The sequence below is a fragment of the Chanos chanos genome, chromosome 8 (assembly GCF_902362185.1).
Source record: "Chanos chanos chromosome 8, fChaCha1.1, whole genome shotgun sequence".
Classification (NCBI taxonomy): domain Eukaryota; kingdom Metazoa; phylum Chordata; class Actinopteri; order Gonorynchiformes; family Chanidae; genus Chanos; species Chanos chanos.
In genome coordinates, this window is record NC_044502.1 from 32,577,692 (window position 1) to 32,592,710 (window position 15,019).

At 39.4% G+C, this 15,019-nt stretch overlaps 1 protein-coding gene across 1 annotated transcript; it reads left to right on the forward strand.

Moving 5' to 3' along the window:
- Nucleotides 1–1,209: 1,209 nt before the first annotated feature.
- nipal2 (NIPA like domain containing 2) lies at nt 1,210–13,752 on the forward strand. Its single transcript, XM_030783109.1, has 11 exons — nt 1,210–1,215; nt 4,206–4,274; nt 4,521–4,689; nt 6,948–7,007; nt 8,655–8,776; nt 10,558–10,654; nt 11,374–11,512; nt 11,855–11,943; nt 12,946–13,009; nt 13,105–13,199; nt 13,436–13,752. The coding sequence occupies exons 1-11, from the start codon at nt 1,210–1,212 to the stop codon at nt 13,540–13,542; spliced, it is 1,017 nt and encodes a 338-aa protein (XP_030638969.1). The 3' UTR covers nt 13,543–13,752.
- The last annotated feature ends 1,267 nt before the right edge of the window (nt 13,753–15,019 follow it).

The following is a 15,019-nucleotide window of genomic DNA, read 5'->3' on the forward strand; positions in this document are numbered from 1 at the left end:
GGGTAAGATTGGACCGCTAGCATGAAATGTTGTATTGTTAATTGGTCATCTGCATTGTCAGTGTAATTATTGTTTGACTTTGCAGTCATATACACTGTCCACTGTCCTACTAACTATTTATACGTGGGTTTCTAGCCGCAGCGAGTATACATAGATGTATTTTCATCAAGGTTCTCTCTTGTACTCTGCTCTCTGCTCTCTCAGTGCTGAGACGCTCTGTCTTTTCCTCATCTCTGTGTACATTATTATGAAAAGCTTAGATTATATTGGAACCAAACCTAAAGTGCTTAATCTGTGTTTTGCAGTTTGACTAACCAGCCATCCCTAGAGTAGCTACCTTAGATTACTGTTACGTTACTCACTGCTGTGCCTATCAAGACACAGAAAGAGTAAAAAGAGAATCACTGTAGACTATATAAAGTACATAAAGTAAGATTCAAAGTAGAGCAAACAACCACCTGGTTTGGTTTCTGGGAACAGTACTCTTTAATATTCTGAAAACAAATGTATGCAGTTTACATCTGCAGTATGTTCCAAAAAATTGTGCAAAAATATTTACATTTACTTTTGCAGTAAGAATTTCATACAATACTGGAATGTTCTTGTTTTAACATTTGGTATAAACAATGTAAAGCATACCCAGTGTCTTTCAGCAGGAAAAGGTTAATACCAGTCTTAGCTCACAGTGAGTGGTATAAGGTCACAAAGGGTCATTGGATCAATGGACCTGACAGAGAGAGAGAGAGAGAGAGAGAAAGGGAGAGAGAAAAAGGACTGAGAGAGAGCAAAAGAGAGAGTAGACATGTCCCATTTGTTGTCATTCATGTTTACCCTGTTACCTTTGCATGCATAGGGAACAGCTGTAAGATAGCACAGGCAGGTAGGGTCATAGAATAGGATTTCTATGTAATGTTCCAATACTAAATTGTAGTTCTGAGGAATAACCTGTGTGACTGTGACTCTGAGATCCTTTCTGGATGTGGTTTATCTTGTAAGCATGTCAGGTAACCATGGTGATTTGTATGTGGCTCTTTTGCACATGGACTCACTTGGATTTGCTGTTTCTTTTTTTTTTTTTTTTTCCGCACGCTAGTGGAGAACTCATTTCAGAAGCACACTGTATGACGGTGTGTGTTCGCTCAACACTGAGACAAGCTCTGAATGTTATCTGATGCCTCGTGGGAACTGCAACTGAAGCGTCAACCCAGCATGGAGGTACCAGAGTGAAAACTGTTGACACAGGGCTGTAACCAGAAATGAACTCCCCAAATATGGTCAATTCCCATTACTTTTAACAACAAAGGAATATGTGTGAACCTGCCTCAGGGTGTTTTTTTGTCTCTTGTCGGTCAGCATGTATCTCAGGTCTGTTAACAACAACAGAGAGGCTTTAGGCAAGTGCAGTTTTCTTTCCACCCCAGTGTGTATCATCCACTGAGGTGATTCTCACTCAAATAACGATATTTCAGATGGCTTCTGTCATTTCGTTTCTGAAGAGATGTTAACCCGGCTCTTTACCCAATCATAATGTTCCTCCTTGTTCCTTTACCTCTCTTCTCCTCTCCTCCTAACCACACATTGCATGGTCATTTCAATATTCTTTGAGGAGACACTTGAATGATTGGAAAAGGAGGTCTGACAATGTGTCTGTTTTTTTATAAATATTAGCAAATACAGTGGACTTGTCTTATATAAATCCGTTCCTGTATCATTGTGTGTGTAAGCCTATTACAAACATATGCTAATATGCCCTGTGTAACTGCATTATTTAACGCTTGGCTCTAAGAACAAAGGAATAAAATGAACTAAATGAAAAGAAATGCTTGTTTTAACTGCCCCGAAATCCTAGGCCTCTCTGCTTTACAGCTCACCAGTGTGCTAATATTTGCAAAGGAGGCACTCCTATCTGCCAGACTGTGCCCTTTGTTTGATTTCCTGGTACAGGAACTCCCACCCTATTCATTTTAAATGCTAATTTGAAAATACTTTGATCAGGGCTGTGCAGGCAGGCTGTTTCATCTGGTCAACAACAATACAGAGTGAAATGTACTCCGGTTGATGATGTTTCTCATCATGGTCAAGAAAATTGACATCTGATCCAGTTAAGCTTATTTCTTCGGCCGATGAACAATCTGCAAATCTAATCAAGAAAAGCAAGAGGCTTTTCCGATAGACCGTATCCAGTGTTTCAGTGCACAAGTAATCTCCCCTCTATACGGGGCTGAGGTATCGATAACAGTAGTTTCTTTCCATATTCTGTGTATGCGCCCTCTGCTCTAAGACTGGATCAGGGCATCAGTTATGCGCTTTAGCCACCAGAGCATTGTTTCACCTGATGGATGGTTTGCTCCGTTTTACCTGAATCACATTACACAAAGCTGTCTGAGCTCCGAGCTCCTTTCATACACACAGACACACACACACACACACACACCCAGCAAACATTGCTCATTGCTCTCTCTCTCTCTCTCTCTCTCTCTCTCTCTCTCTCTCTTTCTCACTGCGTCACTTTCTCTCATACATAATACACACAAACACCAGTAGTTCTAGGTCTGTTACCAATTCAGTCGTGGCTCTTCCCTCACCTTCTCATTCAGTGCACTGACCTGCTTGCCCTCTTTGTGTATTTCCTTTGTGTTGCAGTATCCCGCTGGCGTTCCTGTGTGACATTTAACTGTTAGCCAATAGATTCGATCTGACCCGTGTGTCAGGCCTTCTGTAAAAGTCTCACTGTGGAAATGATGTCATTCTGCCCCTCCTCTGTCCGGCAAAATGTATTATTAACATCTGAGTTGACATCAGCAGCAAAATATGTGAGAAAATTTTAATTTCATAACACTTCAACAAGTGAACTTGTTGTTCTTCAAGACTGATGTTACATTCCTTTCCCAGATTTAAATGAAAATGCAAAAATTCATATCGGATTTTCCGAATAAACATGTAGGTAGGCCTATAGGATTTGTTTTAAAGCAGCTTTGGAGATATTTGCATGATTAATGCATAACATCCATGTTATATCCTGTAGCCTTCCTAAATGTGTCAAGGAACTATAGCTTTAACCATGCGCCAGTTGAATTATGACTATCATTTCTCAGAGGTCATTTCTTAATAAATATCATTCACTGATGGTTCAACAAGTCCAGCGCTGCGCCCTTTTAAATGAATTACGAGCCATCTCTGATACACAAATAAACAGGTGACGTATCTGCAAGGAAGCTGCAAAGTTTTGGTACGCTGATGTCAGTTGAAACCTGATGCCAAGGTTTATTTTCATGGTAAATTTTGCATTGGTGCATAACAGCTGCTCCCTCTCATTGAATGACTATGATTATTTCATCTATATTCATAATTCATACGTGCACACGCACCCTTCTTCCTCTCCTCTCCCCGAAATTTCACCCGCCCACCTCCGGAATGCGATGCTTAATTGAGTTTGCTGCAGGCAAAGATTTCTCAATGGGGAATTCTGGCTTCTTGAAACAGCTGGCTGCCTAAATGTTGTCATTTATACACTGCCAATGATGCTGCAATTATACTTGGCTTGAAGTAGTTGTCTAATATCCTCGCATTGATCCTCGGGCCTCAGACTTTAACACTGTTGATGCTAATATTGATCACAATGCCACCTAAATGCCAGTTGTGTTATGGTATTTGCTTCATTATAACACGTATAACATGTGTATGTCTTTGGTAAGATTGACAGTGTGTGTGTATGTGTGAGTGTGTGTGTGGATGTAATGTGGGGACAATGTGGTTAGTGACAGCTTTTTGTCACTGTTGTGTCAAATCTGTAAGAGTGGGTCGCATCAAGCGTATGGTTTGGATCGATTTTCTTTTTAATGACATGGAGTGTCAGAGACCGCTTTCAGAGCACTGACTTACTTTAGTCATTACTTCTGCATATTAGACACTCTCCCCCCATGGTGGCCGATGTGCTCCCCTCCTAACTCCACTGACAGGTTTATTAGTGTGGAGGTCGGCACGCTTGTTAAGGGCTCTGCCTGTCGAACAGCACTGACAGATTGACAGTTATTTCCCCAATAGGTTAAATCAGCCAGGCATTCCGATGCTCATTTTTGCCCAGATGTATGACTGGCATTGCCCAGATAACATGGCAAGAGTGGGGAGGACAAGGGCCCTAATGTGAGACGATGGATTATTGCTTTCATGTTGACACCACTCTCCTTTTCTCTCTCTCACTGCAGATTTATATCCTGGGGATCATTATTGCAATATGCGGGAACTTTCTCATCAGTATCTCTTTGAATATTCAGGTATGTCTGTCTGCCTGTCCGTCTGTCTGTCTGTCTGCCTGTCTGTCTGTCTGTCTGTTTGTTTTGTTTATTATAACTTAGACCATATCTGAAGTGTAAGTACATATACATACAGAATCCTGTTAAGACTCATTCTTTCTTGTCCTTGTCTTTGTCAGGTGTAGTTATTCTTCTTTTGCAATGTTCACAGTACTTTCTGATGGGTTTATGACCATTAACTTCTGGCTGTGGTTGATGTGCTGACAGAAATATACTCATGTGAGACAGTCTCAGCGTGGCACAAAGCCCTACTACACCAGTTCGCTCTGGTGGTGTGGCATTCTCCTCATGGGCCTGGGGGAACTAGGGAACTTTGCTGCCTACGGTTTTGCCCCAGCCTCCCTCATCGCTCCTCTGGGCTGCGTGTCTGTCATTGGTAAGCAACGACCCCTCTTTCCAGTGAATGCTTAAATTGTTAAACAGAAGCCAAACTGTCAGAGAAACGATCATTTTGTTAAAGTACTTGCCTCTGGTGAAACATACTTTCAACACTCTGCTGTACTTTACTAATTACTGGTATTATGGGCTTCGCTCTTTGCTGAGTTCCACAATTCCGACATCGTTTTGCAATTGCTCACACACATGCTTACACATCCCCTGAGTCCTCTTTATTTATTTCATTTTGCACACTTAATGTTCTAAAAATACAGAAAGTATTGTCCTGTTTGTGCTTCGCTATGGTAACGGCTATGTTATCACCACTACCTCCACTGCACCATATTCATTTGCGGCTGATGCCAGACCAGTTGCTTAGCAGTGATATTGCCCTGTCACCAGCTTATCTTAATTCCTGTGGAAAATAAACAGGCAAATGGCAAGTTAAATATTGAACAGGCTTAGATCTAGGGCTGCCTGGCTCAGTGGTGAGTCATTCATATTAGTTCTACCTATTACTGGATTTTGTCTGTCTGTGTATTTGTGGTTTGTGGCTTTGCAATAAAAACAATAACAATGGCCGGTGCAGTCTGAATCAATGAATCCGTGACCAAAGATTAATCTATTTTAATACTGCACTTGCATTAGGATTAGAGCCTTGATGGTAAATAGTTGGAGAAGTCCTGCTATGTAATGTAATTGATTACAATGCTCACCAAAGAATGTAACCCTTGTGTTAAAGCGGAGTGGGTGTATGTGACAGTTAAGAAAAATAATCTCTCCAGTCCCCTGTAGGAGAAACAATAAAGCACAGCTTGTCCTTTCTCAATTTATTAAAGCTACCACACACATCCACACATATCAACTCAATATTCCCTTGCTCTGGGAGTATACGATGTTCATGTACATTTGGTTATGTAGCAACTGAGATGCACACTCAAAAAGCAAGGAGAGAGTTAAATAGAGAAAGTCCAGAGGCTGTTTGTGCTCCCACCACTCCGGAAGCAAAGCTGACTGAAGAGGGTGGAACAAGCTATGGTTGTATCCTGACTGCCTCTCCAGTTTGGTTTAGGAGTTAAAGGCCCCACTGACTGACCCATCTGACAGTCACTGCCCAAGCAGATATTTTATGTGCTGGCTGAACTCTGATTTAGTGTCCTGAACTAGGTGTTGCAGAAATAATAATTGTTTGATTTTAAGACAAAATGATTTATTAATTTCAGCACGTTAGCATGTCCTGTGCGTATTTTGTATGTGCTTGCAGAGTATCATCACTGTGAAAGATAGAATATTGTCCAAAGCTTTGACACTAGACAAAAAAGGTCATCCCAATTATTAGTTAACATATATCATGTGACTGTAGACTGATGACTTTTTCTCTGCTGTTTTCATTCTGCAGTAGGCTTATAAAGGACATTTGAGAAAGCCCACTGGAAGTCACTGAATATATGCATAGAAATCGTGGGTCGTAAAAAAAATGACATTCTTTGTATAAGCAACCTCACATGACCAAGGGGCTGTGGGAGTTATAACAACCTTCATGGAAGGTTAAAAAAGCTTCACTGTCAAAACTCTCTCTAATGTTCTCTGAGGAATTTTGACTTCCAGATTAGGTCGCACAATATAAGGTCATAATTGTATACTAGGCTTGCGGTTCTTTTTCATACCATAACTGACAGTGGAGGTGCAATTACTCACTGTTGTTTCTGAGGAGCTGTCAAAAGCTGATGTCTCTTCAGCTCGGGCTCTTTTCCATTCTCAGTTAGACTTGAACATTGGGCCATCCATAAACAGTGTGAAACTGCTTTCTCCTCTTCTCAGCTGGAGTTGAACATTGCTGTCTATACAATGTACATCTTGGGATGAGTTTGGTTCAGAAGTTTCAGAAGCAATTTGAAATGATTGCCTGTCACGATGGAAAATCATTTCCAGTAACTCATTCTGAGACCTCAACAGGAGGTTCTTTTGTGGCACAATGACATGTGGAAATTAAGATCAATAGTAGCAAATTTTCTTTTTCTTTAAATGAATATAATCTCTGTCGGATGGGCAACCTCTCTATATGTCAAACTGAGAGCAATATTGACTCGGTGTTGTGATCATAAATAACTCTACATTAGAGCACTAGTCACATTCAGGTCCAGTTAAATATTGTGTCGAGGATATCTGTGCTATATTGTCAGTTGCCATCTGTGGATTTTTGATGTTTATTTGCCGCTGTTTGAGATGAATAATTTTCGTATGTTTTTGTCCTCCTAGCCAGTGCCATCATCTCTGTGGTGTTCCTTAAGGAGACATTACGAGCATCTGATGTTATTGGTAAGTTACATTGCTCACACCTGTCAATCAGGGTCTTACTTGTCAAACAGTGCATCACATATCACATATCTAATACAAGAAGTGTGGTTGTTTCTTTTTTTTCAGTAGGTCTGAATGACTGTTAATAAACAATGCAACAGCAACGACAGAATCTAAAGCTTAATTATAATCAGTTGAAATAACTGTAAATGTTGTACTCGTACAAAATTGCCCTCATGTTGATAGCAGTAATTTGTTCAGATTCAGCTTGCTTGCTGCATCTGTAAACTTGTCGTATTTAGAACACTTCAGTTCAGTTCAGTTCAGTTCAGTTTTTTTGTAAAGCGTTTTTTTACAGCAGACATTGAGTAAACGACAAGAATAGAATCAGTAACAAGGAGCAGACAGTTATCGCATGGCAGGGGTGTAGGCAAGCGGAGTGGCAGGCAGCAAGGCTGATAGGCAAGGTCAAAAATATACTTTCAAGACTTTAGCAGATGATTTAATAGATGTCTGGACACGCTGAGACTGGCAGCTCACTCATTCTTCCTGAGTGTCTGGGGCTCAAGGTAGCTACCCCAGGAATGAGAAGACAGTGGTGATCAGACATATCTGGTTTGAAGGAAGACCTTAACAGAAATGTACATTTGTGTGTCTTTAACAAAATTGTAAACGCTAAATACATTTTTCAATAATGTCACCAAGGCATTGTATATATGAGGAGAAAAGCAATGGTCCAAGCACTAAGTCTTGAGGAAGATCATACTCTACCTGTGTGTGCTCAGATGCCTCACCAACTATTTTCGCGAAATCACAGCAGTCATTTAGACAGAATCTCATCCAGGAGAGCACCTGGCCAGAGGGCTTTGACGCTTTGCTTAAAAAGTGATTATAATCTATTGTATAAAATGTGGCATGTATATCTAATAGCAGACAGGCATATATGAGCAGGTCAGAAGCAGGTCATTCAGCACGATATCTGTCCAATAGAGTGGTCCAAGGATTGAGAAGAACTCGGCATAGCCAGCAGTGTTTTGCTAATTGAGGATAAAAACTGACTTTGTTGGCATTTGACGAAACATATATAGGATGTGATCAAAGCACTAAATATTCAGCTGGAGTGATACTCGAATCAAATCATTATGTTATCTATAATTCTTTCTATTTTCCTACTATAAAAAATTCATAAATTCAATGCTGATTCAAAAAAATTGTTAAACTGTTGATATAAAGGATGAACATAATATAGTTATACCTTTTTTCTGTCTGTCACAAGATATGCAACTTTACATAGGGCCAAGTCAATCAACCACCCTAAATCCTCCCCTAATAATACATTTATCAGTTTGCATCAACATAATCATTAGTATCTGTACACTTTTCACATGAGTCAACATGGGGGATATGTTTGGGCGAAGCAAATTTGCCATGGCATTTGCATCTCCAGCCAAGATTTTAATTGAGCAGCTGCAACCATGCTGGGTTTAATATGGGCAGCTCTTGTATATTTGACTGGTGACTGGGGACTGTGGATTTGTGCTCATTTCTGTGTATTTGTAATTAAAGTTGCACTCTGCTGATATGGGTACGGGTCCATGAGGCAACATGTGAGTTTACGCAAGAAATTAACATTGGGGTGACATGGATTCTGGTCTGTTTTTCCCTCAGGTGGTGCTCTTGCAATCACGGGAACATACCTCCTTGTGACCTTTGCTCCACATTCCTCTCCTCACATCACTGCCAATATGGTAGAGAGATGTCTGGTCAACTGGCAGTTTCTCACGTACCTGGTCAGTGTGTGTCATCACTGGACACCTCTTGAAACCCAACGTGATTAGTTGTCTAGAGCAGAGGTCTTCAGCGTTTTTCAGGCCAAGGACCCCTTGGCTGATAGAGACACAGCGGAGGAACACCCCTGTTACATATCGTATAAAACTGTGTTGCTTATTAAACCAGGCCAGCAGTAATGTGTAGGGCGGGATATAGTGCCATGTATACTTCGTAATGGTGTACAGTATTGCTTATTATAGGTTGTATTTATGTTAATGTGTATTTTCGGACATATTTTAGTTTTAGGAAATCAAAGTTTGGGATCAAATAATTTGGCGGACCCCTTGCAGTAACTTTGAGGACCCCATAGGGGTCACAGACGTTGAAGTTGAAGATCTCTGGTCTAGAGTGTTACAAGTGTTTTGTATCACATACCAACAAACTTATTCATCTCATCAAACGAAATCAAAACAATTGCGCTTTCCTTTGACAAGATTATCCTTTGTTAAAAAGTGAAGGACTTTTTCTTGCAAAAGATTTTTACAGTGAAAAAGACATTCGGGTGTAGATATTTAGCAGGGATATTTTTAATCAGGCTTTAATATAACGGAATATCTGAGTTGGTCTGCTGATACAATGAGATCCATCTCAAATCCTTTGAGAAAGACAAGTCAAGCATCCTTTTAATTAATCAAACAGAATATGAGAAAATTTATTTTTGTTTATTAACATCTAATGGAGTGAGTTTGACTCTTGTCCAAGTAGTAGTCACAGGAGAACATTTCCTTGTGGAATTTGCCTTGCTCTGTTTGTCAGTAAACATTCAAAATGGATATTTCATTCTCTGTAGAAACAATAAACATTGTTGAACATAGAAATAATACTGATTTAAAATGGCTCTAACTGTAAGTGTTTCAAACAAACAGTGAGACTCTGGTAGACAGACACACTGAGATGATCCTCACCGTCACTAATATACTTAAATTCTTGCAGAAGGTTTTAATGAGCATTTTGGATTTGGAGCTACAATGAGAAGGGAGGCATTGATATGGTGTTTTCAATTTCTCAGATAATTTAAGACCGACGTGCTCAGGTCTGAAGAATATTATTAAACTTTTTTATGCTATTGTTAAACATGATTTTACTTATATGCTATGTATTATACACACTGAACATTTTCACGGTCCATTCATCATGAGATGCGTTCCTCTTGTTGACAGCACAATTTAGTTCAGCCTCTTTAGAATGTTCTGGAAGCCCTAGCGTTTCACAACTAACCAATCAGTTTCTAATCTGTGAAATTTCCCGTCTGATCACAGACGAACTCACATTGGTTCACAGAATGCCTCCTTCATTTATATTACAAGCACTGACTCATTTCATTAGCCTCTCCCTAGGCTGCCAGTGTCATTAGTTCTAATTAGAACACAGCACATGGTGCTTTACCCTTTGTCTCACTGATGACACACTTGAAGCTTCGCTGAAGGACCTTTTATTTTTTTCTTTATCGTTTCCTTTTGTTCATTTGGGTTATCCATGCATATTGCCACCTGCAATAGACAATTTTCAATGATTTGAATGGAGAATTAAAAAGATATAATAGTGTTGTTTATGCAAGTAGCAAGAAAACAGCAGGGATTAAAAGAGTGTGTATAAAGAGGTTGAAGAATTCATTTCCATATTAATGTGTTTTTACTTGCTATTAAGCGCTCTCTCTCTCTCTCTCTCTCTCTCTCTCTCTCTCGCTCTCGCTCTTTCTTTCTCTCTCTCTCTCTCTCTCTCTCTCTCTCTCCTTGTTTAGCTATCGGAGGTGATCTTGTTTTGTATCCTGCTTTATCTCTACAAGTGCAGGAATATGAAGCATATTGTGATTGTAATGCTGTTGGTCGCACTGCTTGGTAAGAAAAAGTGATGATAAGACTGGATTCAAAAACCCAAATTACTTTACAAATCATTAAAGCCAGTTAAGGTAACAAGAATGAAAAAACAACAATATAAACAGAGGTTGAAAAGTATACAACTGTTTATATTTGCACAGCAAAAAGGCATAGCAATTATTATTAAGCAACTATAATTACAACTATAGCTATTAAACAACTATTATTAAATCAGCCGTCAGACCTTAACCTTTATAATTTAAGAAAAAAAAGAACATGTGATGTGAAAATAAGCTCCTCAAGCCCACAAAGTGAACAAACAATTCCATCGTAAAGACTAATTCATTACAAAGAATGCTAACACTGAGCACTAAAATGACATTATCAGCCTAGGATGGATGACATTACAAGCCCAATAGGAATGACATTTGTGTATGACTTCTAAGTTTTATTGGTGTGCAGGTTTTATTTCTCTGTGCTCTCACTTCTTCTTCTTCTATTTCAGTGTTGTTGAGAAATACTCTACTGTGTTGCTTTAGGTTTCCTACTGGAAATTTTTACATGAATCCAGTCTTTCACTGGTTAGATTATGATGTTTGAATCGTGGTGAAGTAGAGCTTAATCTTTGCTGTCATTGTGGAAGTTAGGACTTTTTTTTTCTTTTTCTTTAAAGTTGTCTATGTTCAAAGTATGAATATGATGGTAATTATAAATTGTATATATCTCTATCCCTGTTGTAGCCTCAGTGACGGTTATTTCAGTTAAAGCAGTTTCTGGGATGATCACTGAGTCCATCATTGGCAGTCAACTCCAGTTTACCTACCCCATCTTCTATGTCATGTTTGTGGTGATGGTGGCTTCCTGTGCCTTCCAGATCAAGTGAGCTGAAGTTCACCTTCGCTGTTGTTTTTGCAGTTCTGACAATCAGTTATGCTCAAACAGATCTTTTCCTACACCTGCCTATTCCTAATCACATCCCTCTGAATCCACATAGCTCTTTAAAGGGTCTAAATGTTGTCTTGTGATTGGTCGAATCTCTTGTAGGAAATATGAGCAATACAAGTTGAGTGCTGCAATTTTAATAAACTATACCCACAGCAGTGGAAAGATCTCTTCAGCTGGTAGTGTTTTATAAAATTATGCAAAACATGTCTGTCAGATGCTACATATTTACCGTAAGATGTTCCATATGGGAGCATTCTATTGTTGTTTATTTCCTAGGTTTCTCAATCAAGCCATGAAAATGTTTGATGCTACGGAGGTGGTGCCTATCAACTTTGTGTTCTTCACTGCCAGCGCAATAGTGGCAGGTATACTATTGCCACATTCATATATTCTCCCCTCTGTTATATTTTCATAAGCTGGGTTTTAAGCAGGTCTTTCTTCTAAGCAGTGGAAATGGTATCTCTTAGCTATGCTTTCATGAATTACAGAAATTAAAATGATTTTGGTGAAGTGCAGTAGATTAGATTGAAATTACATCAGGGTCATTTGAACCAGGAGCCTGTAATTTGTTACATCAGCTGCGCCAGTGTGTTGAGCCTCTGTATCTCAGATGGCACTGTCTTACAATCATATTCAAAAGTTTCTGAATTTATAACCTTAAATCTGATCCCAAATGAGAAAGTATGAGTTTGTTCTGGGATTCAGTTTTGGCACAGATAGAGAAAACTACACATTTGTATTTGAAAAATGACAACAAATCATTATGGCTTAACACTAATGAGAAAGTCAGGCACTTGCTGGCTCTTCCAATGGTTGTTCCCACTGAAAAAAACAGTTTGTTACTACAGAGTTCACTTGAACAAACAACCATCATTACATCATCACATCACACTAGTTATGATGACTCATTCGCTCTTTTCTCTCTCTCTCTCTCTCTCTCTCTCGTTCTCTCAGTCTGTTGCAAACGTACTTAGTAATACTCTCTCTCTTTGAATTAGAGGGTCTTTTGTCAGCTCAGTTTACATAAAGCACTCTGTACTGAACTCCCAAGCCAAGTTTCCACCCAAGAATAGCCCAGATTGTTCACTTTATATCAATGCTAACAAGAAGCACTGTACATCAGTCACAAGGATTTATAGGTGTTTTCAGACACATTAGAAATTCCTTACAGATTACACATTGTTCTCATTTTCATCAAGACTATGAGTCTATGGTGCAGCTGTAGTAACCTGAAGATTGGTAAACCCTGCAATATTTGACCTCTCGGTGCACTTAAACAACTATGTTACTTCCCAGCTCTCTGTAAATGGTGCTTTCTAAGAATATATCATTCTTGTATTGAATATTTCAGTATCATTTCATTGCAGGAATCCTATTTTATGAAGAATTTTATGGTTTATCTCTGATAAACATCCTAATGTTCATCTTTGGGTAAGTTTCAGAATCAAGAGATATTGTTTTTGGAGATCTCCTCAGTGGGCAATGTTTGTATTGCTGTAATTAATCAATCTTTGGGATTTTTGCAGCTGTCTTCTGTCTTTCACTGGAGTATTTCTCATAGCAAGAACAAGACCGAAAATTAAGACTGATCGCATCTTCATTTCCATGGGCCAAATTCCAGGTAATGCTTCAAACACTAACGTAGCCTTAAAACATTCGCTGTTGGCATCTGCTCTTGGAAAAGTCAAACGAGTCAGGTCAATGTGAAATTTATTACTGTATTTTCAGTTGCCTCACTTAGCAACTCAAGATTCTGAAATAGAAATTTGCTACTAAAGCTCAGGTTTTAAAATATCCAATGTATCCTATGTATTTTCTGCATTTGTAAAATAACACATTTTGTTCTGGATCGCCCAGGGAAAAGATGCACCGACAAGGTCCAACCAGACCCCACAGACAGCAAATACGGTGCTCTGGCTGCTAAGCTAATGTGTAACAGCGGGATAGAACAGGATGACTCGTAGGTATCAGTCCACCTTCGGGCTGATGTCCGTTCTGAACAGTGGAGCTGTGCACAGTGGCTTGACGGTGTTCAGAGCTTGAAGCTGGAAAGAAAAAGAAAGAGAATGAGATTGAAGATGCCAATTTGCTTGTTGTTTTTGACAGTACTAATCAGAGGATCTGGCCCTGATCTAAGAGGATGCTGAAAGTGAAGGGTTCTGACAAGTCCACTATCTTTGACAGAAGACACCAACACAAAGATTTTGTTTTTTAAGTGTTTTTATTAGACTCTTTTTTTTCCTTCCACAATTTGTATTTATTAATACCTAATTGTCCTCATAGCACGATGACAGGTGTGGAAAGTTATATTGGGTCCCTCTTTCTATTCCTTTTCTTAATGAGACATGTTAACATTAGTATGCTACGATAAATAAAACATTCTTCTAAGAGTCTCCTCCAACATGATTACCTTGCTGACAATGTAGCACAAGTGTGCCCCCCAGTGGCCTGTAAATGTTATACAATTTCATTTCAGGCCCAATACAAACAAGCATTTGCTGACATTTCCTGTACTTTTGTGTCGCTCAACTGGTTTTTCCACATTATTGTTCTACTTGACACCTCCTGCCTTTTTTTTCCACTAATACTTGGTCAGCCAATTCCTGAACCAGCACATCAGTCAGTCTTACTTCTCCTGGTTCTCTTCTTTGACACTCATGCGGGTGGAAGCACACAGGGTAACCAACCCAGTTCAGTGCGCTCAATAAATATGGTTTGAGGGCACACTCTCAGACACATCTGTGACTGGTGCCAGACAGTACGACAGAGAACTAGGGAGGAATTATGTACAAAAAGGACATGGAACAGGCCATCTTTTAGAACAACAGCTTCTCTTATATTCTGAAGGGGTAAAGACAACAAAGTGATATTTCTTACTGGTCATTTTTACCATAATCAGCCATCAGACAAGTGTTGATGCAAATTTAAAGAGCCTGAGTTGCCCACAAGGACTGAATCGTCTAAACTGTTCAGAGCTGCTGAGATGTTAATAATCCATGCTGCTTTCATCTTGGTGGATCTTGTCATGTGTTAACTTGAGGCACAGGGAGGAGATAATGGGACTTTTAAGGACACATAAACTGGATCAGTTTTAAAAAGGTATCAGACATAGTTGTTCAAACTCACTCAGCAGATAAATCTCACGCCTCCCCTGTCTGGTATGCAGCTGATGTAGCTGGATCAATGCTACCACCTGGTCCCGGTGCTCATAAATAAGGTACAAAATCAATGGATACGGTCACTCCACAAAGACAGTGCAGTTCATTACAGTTGGCTTTACAGACAAGACATTTCACACATTTCAAGCCCTAAGAAAAACAACAACTTTTAAGTTCTTTCAAAGAATACTCTTCATACATAAAAATAGTATAAAACTGAAAAGCAAACATAGGAAACAGTTCGGACAATCCAGTAGTTTTCTGTCCACTTGTAGAGCAGCTA